The 10,812-nt window shown below is 32.0% G+C and overlaps 2 protein-coding genes across 3 annotated transcripts; one reads left to right on the top strand and one right to left on the bottom strand.

Annotated features, from left to right (window-relative positions):
* On the bottom strand, nucleotides 1-1,954 carry LOC107424955 (cyclin-D1-1). The gene is made up of 5 exons (XM_016034863.4): nucleotides 1,545-1,954; nucleotides 1,366-1,452; nucleotides 958-1,270; nucleotides 755-867; nucleotides 1-458 (listed from the first exon to the last, which is right to left on the bottom strand). The coding sequence occupies exons 1-5, from the start codon at nucleotides 1,806-1,808 to the stop codon at nucleotides 249-251; spliced, it is 987 nt and encodes a 328-aa protein (XP_015890349.1). The 5' UTR covers nucleotides 1,809-1,954; the 3' UTR covers nucleotides 1-248.
* Nucleotides 1,955-5,883: 3,929 nt separating this feature from the next.
* Nucleotides 5,884-8,851, top strand: LOC107424956 (uncharacterized). Of its 2 annotated transcripts, XM_048479892.2 has the most exons (4): nucleotides 5,884-6,223; nucleotides 6,413-6,697; nucleotides 6,827-6,978; nucleotides 8,378-8,851. In XM_048479892.2, exons 2-4 carry the CDS (start codon nucleotides 6,448-6,450, stop codon nucleotides 8,516-8,518), a joined length of 543 nt encoding a protein of 180 aa, XP_048335849.2. In that variant the 5' UTR covers nucleotides 5,884-6,223; nucleotides 6,413-6,447; the 3' UTR covers nucleotides 8,519-8,851. The 2 variants fall into 2 exon arrangements, with proteins under 2 accessions (XP_048335849.2, XP_015890350.3); XM_016034864.4 differs by having other exon boundaries at nucleotides 5,886-6,697.
* The last annotated feature ends 1,961 nt before the right edge of the window (nucleotides 8,852-10,812 follow it).

Raw genomic sequence — 10,812 nt, 5'->3', positions numbered from 1 at the left:
TTCACACAAACGTTGCTAAATTTTCAAAATTTTTTGTTTTTACAAATTGTTTACAAGAAAGATTGAATAACCCCCCAAATCCATGTCAAACAGCATAAAAAGAAGGGGGTAAAAAAAATCCTCACAATCACCCTTTAAAATCACACATGCACACAAAAAAGATTAAAATAAAATCAAGAATCAAATTGGAAATTGGGAAAGCAATGGTTTTTTTTTTTGGTTATATTTTTATTTTCCTTTTTCGTTTTTCAGCACTTGTTGAGCAGTGAGCTTTGTCTTGGCTTCAAGTTTTGGTCACCCCAATCTTTGGGAGCATTGCAGCTTCCACCAATAGCATCACCATCAACCATAACAACAACAGGGCTTGGTCGTACTGCCTGCAATATTATTTGTTTTCTGGTGTGTGAAAATAGGCTAATTTTCTGCTTCATGAGGCTGTAGCATTTTCTCAGCCTTTCCTGCACCAAACAGCAACAACCATTCTGAAAATCAAACCAATGCCCTTCAATGACCAGTCATTTTCTTAAACTTTTGCAGTCTGTAATTTCCATCGACCAGTACTACTTGTAAATATATATATATATATATATAAATTTTGTCACTACCAGCCAAATATTTTTTTTATCTGGCAAGGAGTTTCAGGCTTTTAAATATGCAGAAAATGGTCAGTAAGAGACGTAAATGCTTAGCCATGTGAGAGGTAGCAGCAAATAGACAACAAACTTGAAAGCAAAATACAAAAAGGCTTACTTACTCTGCTCACTCTCTGGTGGAAGCCTCCTGATATCTGGTCAACATATTGATCAGTCAAGCACAGCACAGAAGCTGCCGCTATTGCTGAAGGTGGGTAATCAAGAAAGTCCATAACTGGTAATCATAATGTAAAAACTTTGTTTAGAAGAAAGAAAATGGAGTATTAAAATGGCTTATTGATCATCCACAAGATTAATTAATTACCTCGACATGTTCTTAAAATGATATCCGAGGCTTGAGAAATGACATTGTTGTAGCTTTCAGAACGGAAATTACCAAAACCTTCAAGCTTAGCAATGAAATAATGGAGGAAATCAAAAGGTGTTATTGGGCGTAATCTCCATTTGAGAGTGCTCAGAACCATGAGTTCCATTCTTTGAACTGTTTTTGGCTTAAACATGAATCTGGGTTCCATTATCTGCAAGTCTAATAGAAATGGGACACTTATTTCCTCCATTTTAGCAGCCAGAGCAAGGCAAGCAACAGATAACAGCTGCAAAGACCATCCTTTCCCTTGCTTCAATAACCAAACAAAACACAATAACATTACATAAGTTCTGTTTGGATAAGAAGTATAGGAACAAAAAATTACAAAAGAATTTTAACATTTACTGGCAAGCTATGAGACAGAAGGAAACGATCCAAATAGTTGACAGAGAGATATGCAGTTTCAGGCCTAAAATTGTAGTAAGAATGGACCTGATGAGAAATGAGAAAAACACATCAAAAGGAATGGAAAGAAAAACAAGAAAGACAGAAAACGAAAGTTTGCATTTCCAAGAATCAACCACCTTTAGCATCCAGTTTACTACTTCAATTCGAGAAGTGACAGAACCAGAACTGCTGCAGAATCTTCGTTTCAATTCTGAATAATCCAGAAACTGATCAACCTCGGAATCAAAGGCAACATCAATGGAACTCTCTTCATCAGACGATAAATCCAAATTTTCATGAAAATGTTGGACAGAAATGTTAGCATCCGAGGAATGAACAACATCTTCGGCTGATTCATTGCAGTAAAGATCAGGAACTATGTAATCTTTGGAAACAGACATTGTAACAGATAGTATATTGCTACAAAGTAATAACAACCATATTTTTGGTTTTCCCCTTCTTTTTAATCTTTATCTCGCTTTTTTTTTTTTTTTTTTTTTCACAGGAAAGGTTCAAAGTTTTGCAGTGCTAGTGTCATAGCCGAGTGAATAAACTGTATCAGGGAGATTTAAATCCATCTGTATGCAAGTTAATTTTTGACGGTGACAGGGAAAAGTAAGGCAGCAGAATTTTGCAGGAAACTTCGTTAGAGAAATTCCAAATTAAGTAGCAATAGACAAGGGACCATTTAAAGGATTGGTGACTTTTTTCTTTTTTCCGTCTTGGGGTTCCTTAGCATCCTTCATATTCTTCGTTGCGTTGTACTTTTTGGGGTCCAGATAAGGAAAATGATTGCGGATTTTTGTCCCCTGGGAGATAATGAATTTATCGTGTACTTTGTAATGAAGAAGAAGATGCACACAAAGACACGAAATAAATGTTTCACCATCATTACAATGGGATAACATTTTCGCAGAGCAAAAATTATGCTGATTAAATAAATCATCTATTCCTTTTGATTTTTTGCTGTCCATGACCCTTTTCTTGCATTTAAGACAATGTGGACGATTACCACAAATCATTCCCCTTACTTCCACATCTATATAAGTTATCTATATAAGTTGGTCTTTTTTGTCGCTATTTTAAAGATTATAAAGAGCTTCAAAAGAAAACTATAGGTCTAAAAATCGGTTAGTAAGAGGTACCGTGCCCTTATGATAATAGTGTTCATATATCATACAAACTTCACAGTAATATCTGTTAAAGTCAGAACATATTGGAGATGAAACGGTAGTTTCAGTGATTAAGCATTTTATCTTTGTTCACAACAGCACGGATACAACAGGTCGGATTCGAATCCAATATGAGGTTGGAGCAGAGCCTGTCCTAAGATTGTGTAGATGGTGCGCACAGGCCTAATAATAATGCACACAGTATACATATATACAAGTATTTTTTATTTTTTATTTTATTAAAAGAGGTTTTTAAAAGGAATTTGTTTTTGTTAAAATTAAACACACATAATTGAGGAATAATATATATGTCTATATTGAAAAAATAGAGCATATAACCCATGTCACAATCAAATATGGCCACATGATTAAAGCAAGCATAGCAAGTAGCATCATTTCCAAAAAGTAACTAATAAAAATACATTTCATATATTTTGCTCGTCTACCTAAACAATATAGTTATAAAATTTTTACCAATATGTTTTTTTGGCTTTGTTTTACCAAAAACCAAGTTTTATTTTTTAAATTTTTTCTATTTACTCTTATATTTTTTCTTCTGTTATGTTTTCTTGTTGTTTCTTCTTCTTCTTTTTTTCTTTTATAAACAGGTAAAATACATCCTATAAAACAATTACCTAGAAATGAAAAATGAAATAAAAAGAAAAAAGATTGAAGAGTTTAATGCAATTTTAAAAAGGTGTTCTTGACAGATTCATTGTAAAGAGCAAAAAAATTAGATTAAATATAAAATTATTTATTTTATATTTGTGTTTTTAAATATATCAACGTTAGTTTATAAAACATACAAAAAGTATAAAAATAAAAAATAAAAAAGAAAATTGAGAAAGAGATTGAATCTTGAATCTTGTACAGGCCACTTAAAATTTTAGAACCAGCTCTCGCTAAGAGATATATTCTTAACATATCAAACCTCTATATATTGGTAAATTTTCTCATAATCTAATACTGGTTTTTTATTTTTTTCATTTTTCTTATTTTTCTTATTTTTTTATTTTTTATTTTAAACTGAAACCCTGAATAACAAATTTTGAGAGACATCGGTATGTGGTTCACTTGGGTACCACATAAAATTCTTGACAACGAAGCACATTGAATATAGTTAGCCCATGAAAGAATTCAGGTGGTTGATGGCTCATAATGGATTCTTTTGGGCTTTCCATCGTGCCCATCAATAATGAAGACTGGAATAGACATTTAGCCCAGTAATTTTGGATCCGAACCTTTCATTTGAGAAACTGGACCCAAGAAAGATTTGCATGTCATTGGTTCTAGAGGATGGTGGTGGTGGTCCAAATGCAAAGATGGCAGCGTTAATGGAATGGTTGTTCAAAATTTCGACATGTAATTAGGTGCAATTTCATTATTATAAGGAGGTGGGTTTTCACCCTCCAATTTGGCCACTAACAACAAATTTCCCACTTTCTTCAAGTCACAGTTTTGTAAAGGATTTAGATAATTTGTTACCATTTGTTTTCATAATCTTATCGCTACGGGAGAAAAAAAAAAAAAATGCCTAACTCCTTGATTATATAGATTTTGGTAAGGTCTTTGTCACGTCAGAGGATATAAATAAGCCAAAAATTATATCAGTTACAGACCCACTTAGATGAGTAGTCTTTGACCACCATTGAATTGGTTATGGTAAGGGACCTATAATCCACGACCAACACTTGTGGTGGCGAAAATAAATCAAAGCTTAATATTCAGAACTCAAGATGTAGAAATCTGGTAAATAATATTATCTACGAATATGCATATTTGGCGGATGGAAAATGGATTCTAGCATGTTCTCCACCTCATGGAGATTTCCTTTAGATAATAATTAATTAATTAATTAATAATAATAATTAAAAAATGAATAACAAAGTTAGTTAAGAAATAAGAAGCTTTTCTCTTTTTCGGTTTTTCTTATTACTTTGCATGTTACATCAATAAATGGCAAGTTGGTAAGCTGATTATTTTTAAAGGTATTTAGCATCTACACCCCTTAATTATTAAGTTTTTATTCTTTGTCTTTGAATTTTTTTTTTTTGACCCTTTGTCCTTCAAGTTAAACAAATTATTTATTTATTTTTTAATAATTTCAAAATGTACAATTTACTTTCACTAGCAAAGATCTTATGAAGCTATATAATTTTATTATTTTATTATTGTAGTCGGTACACTCAATATTTTAAAACTGTTAAAAAGCATTGTTGGGTAAAGAGTAACAGTGTTTGAAAAATTAAATTTTAAAAATCAAAGTGCAAAAGCAAAAAACAAGACTCATGACACTGAATTGCAAAAACTTAAAATTAAATGGGCATTGTGCAAAAAATCCCATCTTGAAAAGACAAGTAACAGATATCTATTATAATTTTAGATGCCAATAATATTTTATCAACGGTCTGAGAGTTATTGCGTTGACTATGAAGGATGTTATAAATTAGGTCAGAAAGTAGGATTAATTGCATTAAAAGTATTATAATGAAAAATGATAACATTTTATATTTGAAGTCTTCTTGTCTGCATTAATATTAAAGTTGAAGTTTTGTATAACAAACTTCTTTCCTTTTTTTATTTTCTTTTCTTTTTTTTGTTTTTTTTGCCTTCCTCCTTGTAATGGAGAAAGATACAACCAAAATAGGAGGAGGTTACTAATTCTGAATTTGGTGTGGAATGTAAAATTCAAAAAAGAAAAAAGAAAAAAGAAAAAAGAAAAAAAAGTAGCATTTTGTTGACCAGAGGATGAGAGAGAGAGAGAGAGAGAGAGAGAGAGAGATGTAAATCCTCCTAGCCACATAGACATATAGAGGTGGAATCTCCTTTCCTTCAGTCACATCCCAAAATTTTATTTGTATAATAATCTAAGCTATTTTGAAAAAATTAAATAGTTAAAAAACAAAAACCAAACAATTAGCCATTATTAACCAATTAAACAAGTAATTATACAGTATATGTATATATGTAGCTCCCTGTTTAGTTACTTAGCCATTATTAACCAATTAAACAAGTAATTATACAGTATATATATATATATATGTAGCTCCCTGTTTAGTTACTTTTTTTTTTTTTTTTCTTTTGTGAATTTCCAGAAAAAAATAATAATAATAAAAAACAAAAATCTTTTTTGCGATGAGTATATATGAAGATGGGGCTATATAGTAATATAGAGATCCACTAAATTGCATGGGAGATCCAGTAGGGTCGCACTCTTTCTACAAAACAAAACAGTCCACGCAAACCCAACCCACCCTCAGGTGGTTTTGCAGATCTAACACGTCTCAATCCATTAAAACACTTTCACTTTCTAATTCTCCATTTTTACGCTTTCCCTTCCTTCCCTACATCTCTTTGGTGTGTGGTACCTCAATACCTCATCTTTATAAAATCTCTCTCTCTCTATATGTATATAATATATATCCACAAACCCTTTTCACTATTCTTTTCAAATCCCACTTTTTTTCATTTTTTTCTTTATTTCTAGTTTCTTCCCAAACTTTCCCTTCTCAGGTTTCTACAGTGATTGTTCTCCCTCCTCAAATTTTTCTGTTCTGCACAAATAATAATAAGAAAAAAATTATTATTATTATTTTTCTTCGATGAACGTGAAGGAGCGTCAGAGGTCATTTAATGGGTGAAGGGTGAAGACCTTAATTCATAATAAGCTCCTTATTATTATTATTATTATTACTCACTCCGAATCCCCAAAAAATCTCACGTCATTTCTGTTTTGTCTTCCTCCATGTCATATTAGAGCTTACACGCTTCTCTTTCCTTCAAAGCGAAGTTAGAAACTAACACTTTTCGAATTGATAATAAAAAAAAATCAGAGTGGTGATCTTGGTCGGAAAAGATATATATATAGATGGGGAACTGTCAGGCGGCGGAGGCAGCGACGGTGGTGATTCAACATCCGGGAAACAAGATCGAGAGGATTTACTGGTCGGTGAGTGCCAATCAAATCATGGCCTCCAATCCTGGTCATTATGTGGCCTTGGTGGTTACCTCTGCCACCATGAAGTCCGAAAACGGCACGCCGTTGAAGCAGCTGAAGCTTCTACGACCCGATGACACTCTGCTTATTGGCCAGGTTTATCGCCTTATCAGTTTCGAAGGTGTCGTAATTTATAAAAACCTTAGTTAAAATTAATTACCACCTGTGGCTGTTTTAATTAAGCCTATATTTTTACGTTGATTTTATTTATTTATTATTGTTATTATTTTTTTAAAATTTTTTTATGCAGACGTGTTGAAAGAGTTTGCTGCTAAAAGGTGCGTGAAACTAGGAAAATTGCTGGAGAAAGGTGCGCTTGGCCTCGATCCCAGGAAGAAAGATTCGGGCGGTTCTAACCCGAATCCGAAATCTGATCATCGGAATGATTATAATCCCACGAAGGTAATTATAATTAATCTTACAATTAGTAAACCTACTAAGAGTTTCGCATGCATTTGTAAATTAGGTAATTCTACTAGGGTAGTTTCGTCATTCAATTTTTTCTTCGTTGGAGTTAGAGTCTTTGAGAAATTAAGATTAGAAGGACAGAGTAACTTCCTTTCTTCTGTCATTTCATAGCATAAAAGAATCTCCAAGTGTCACAGATCCAAAGGCTCTTCTCTTCCATATTTTTCTTTCAAAAAGAAAAAAATGTACAGAAATATAATAGGGAAATCTGTGTGTATCAGAAATTCAGAAGCCCATTTTTTATTTTTCTTTTTAATCTGTGATCGGAGAATTAATTAAAGTTATCTTCTGTAATTCGAAGAATCTGAAAATTTTGTTTTAAAAACCTCGGCTCTCGAGGCATGGGCTTTATACACTGACACATTTTGATTTTGCATTTAACGATGAGAAAAAAAATAGTAATAATAATAGGGAGAAAAGGAAAAGCAAAATCTGAGGCATTTGCACGAATAGTATTTCTGACTTCTGAATGAGTCTGACCATGTCATTTTTCGTTCATGCACTCAAAAGCTCTATAGACCATACTTATATGAGTCATACAGCCCAAGGTTTGCTTTGCTCAATTTCTTCGTTTTTTTTTTTTTTTTTTGGCTAATTAACTCTTGCTTTGCTCTTGAATAATATTTCATTGTGAAGATCATTTGTGAAATGTTTTACATAATTTTAGTGCATTTGTCTTGTATGAATGATAATTTTTTACATATAAATACCCCCAAAAAAAGTATAGAAATCTTCTCTTTTTTATTTTAAAAAAATAATTACGCTAATACTATTTCGGGTTGCCATACATATATCGGATCCTAGCCCCTCTCTCTCTCTCTCTATATATATATATATATTTGAAATACTGTCGGAACTAATCATATAAATCATTACATTTGGACTAATCACATGAATTCAATTGATCATGTTAGACTTAATCATTTATTGGGTATATAGTTGTGCATAATAATAAGGCATAAGACGTAGAAGAGATGCAATAATTGGCTGTGCGGTAATTCAATGCGGAAGAGACAAAATAATAATCATATCAAATTTTAATAATATGATTTACTAACCAATGACAAGAGGTCTTCACTTCTCAACTACAAATTAATTAAATATATGCTTTTTTCAAAGATAACTCGTATTTTTCTCAATTTTAATTTATTCAGAAGTGGCAAGTTCAATTTCAATATAAATGACCAAAAATGTTTTTTTTTTTTCTTTTTTTTTCTTTTCTAAGAAATAAATTTGAAGAGTCATTTTCTCACTGCAAGTGTGTGAGTATGCTATAAAGTGTTTGATGTTTTGCTTTTGTATTGTTCTTTTTATATATATATATATTTTTCAGATGGAGCATGAGGTTCATGGCCGTCTAGGAAGCAGTGCCAGTGGCAGCGGCAGCGGCAGCAGAGGGGTGGGGAGGCAATATGGTGTAGGTGGAGGACAGTGGAGGCCAGCCTTGCAGAGCATCGCAGAGGTTGGTACTTGAACCAGTACCGTACAACAATCACAGCTACTCTGCATCGGCTCACTCACTAGTATTCATCTTCATCTTTCTTCCTTATCTCTTTTCCTTTCCCACCAATAAAAACAAAGTTGCAGCTACTTCCCACTTTTTCTCACTTTTTCCGATATCTTTTTACATCATTCTCGTTTTTCCCTTTCAGACACATGTTGTCATTTTCCACCAAAACTTAATTAGCTAGTTTTTTCCTTTTCTTTTCTTAGTTATTAAGTAGAAGAATATGTAAGTTATTTGAACGTATAATATGAAGTATATTACTGCCGCCGTGAGATTAATTAGATTAACTCCTTTAAACCACTATTTTATTTTCGTTGTGTAATTCTGTACTCTTCATGATATTGTAATATAAGGACTCAAGTATATATACTACAGAGATATATCTCATTAAACTCTCAATTAATCATAAAAGCAATAATGGAATAAGAAATATTTACCCATTAATAATAATAATAATAATAATGGAATAAGTAATATTGAGATAGAAGATGGGACACAAATCTGATTATTTTGGACCCACTCTATGCTTAATTTTCCATTGTTTCATCATCGCGCTATACTTTTGATAGTGGAGAAGCAGAGGTGGAGAAGCAGAGGCCCCGAAATGGGACCTAGCCTAACAGAAAAAAGGGCTGGTACAGTTGTAGTGGTGGTCCTACGCATACTGATTTTACCCTTTGTTCATTAAATTAACGGAAGTAGTGGACAAATTAATAACAAAGTACTGCATGTTCTGGTAAAGTGTGTGTATTAAGCAACCTTTGAAGTGTTGCTTAAGGAAACTATTGAAACTGGTACTTATAGAAGGCAGAAGCCGAAGTAGCAGACCCGTCGCCATCTATATACTTATATACAGGAGAATAAGTATGGTAGCAGGCAGCCTAATTAGCTTTGCTTTCAATTACTTTTTGTCTTTAATGGATGCCCATATCTTGTTTCATCTTTCTCTCTCTCATATATAAATATATATATATGCGCAGTTAATTAAATTTTGGTAATCTTAATTTTTCCATTTTATTTATTTCTCAATTTTCTCTAAATAAATTAGTAATGGTTCTATTTAGAAATTTGTAACAGAATTTGCGAGAATGAAATTAAAGTCTTATCAAGGAGAATAAAACAACTTTGTAAACAAAATTATTACCAATGTGTTTAATTAATTTGAGAACTAAATCAATCTGTTATAAATAAATAAATTAAAAATCTAAAAAATGGTTACTTTTGAAAATTAAATTATCTAAATTATAAAATTTTAAAAGTGAAAGACACAAAAATACATTAATCCTGTATGATATAATTCCTCCATAAAAGGGTTGTGGTTGTGATTTAGGAGCTCGCACACAAGACTTTTTTGGGTGTTGCACGGTGAAATGACGCCAATGACAAAACCAAAGGGATGTCGTAGTCCTCTAACAAATTATAAACGTTATCTTGAATTCTCTTCACAGTGCTCTAAAAGTATAAAACAAACAAAAAAATTGATTCATTGGAGGACTAAAAATCCACTGATCCAAAGATAAAAACAAAACTAGCTAGCTATCACACCAAAGATTTCCAAGTGCTCCTGCCACTAAAAAACTCACTTTTTTTCATGTTCAAAAATCTGTATGAACACTGTGCCTTTTTTGGGTTTACTGCAGAATAATTGATCAATGATATATTCAGATTACTTTATCTTCCACGCCTTTAATCAAACGGTCAAAAGCTTCTTATTTTATTTATTTATTTATTCATTCACTTTTATATGTGCTTTGTGAATGCATTCACCCTGGACAATGGGCATGTATAAATGTTTAAAGCACCACTTGCCTTCTTTAAAGGTTACTTAAGCGTGCGTTCTCTGCATGCATGCTGTTGGCAACCCAAAAAACAATTTACATGTTTTTTGGATTAAATATTATGTTTCATGTACCAGCATTAGTTCATCTGGCACCGTGCCCAATTTCACTTAATTAATTAGTATCAATTGGCAATACATATTAATCGTAATCGCTCGCTTCCATTTTTTTACTACAAAAAAAGAACTCTTTATAAATTTTTTAAGTCTAAAGTTATGTACTTAGACTACAAAAATATGTTTTAATTGGTATGCTAATCGTATTGTGCGTTTCAATTATCTGAATTTCTTTGTATACATGGAGGGAATAAAAAAGATTTCACTTCCTGCATAATATTATGCAAGTTTTAAAAAATTGAAAAAGTAGTGAAAATTTCCTCCTTTTTTTTTTTTTTTTGATAGGTGGAAATAAATTTTAAGTTCC

Source organism: Ziziphus jujuba, chromosome 7 (assembly GCF_031755915.1).
Source record: "Ziziphus jujuba cultivar Dongzao chromosome 7, ASM3175591v1".
Classification (NCBI taxonomy): domain Eukaryota; kingdom Viridiplantae; phylum Streptophyta; class Magnoliopsida; order Rosales; family Rhamnaceae; genus Ziziphus; species Ziziphus jujuba.
Note: the sequence above shows the minus strand (reverse complement) of the source record. Positions and strands in the feature narration are given on the sequence as shown.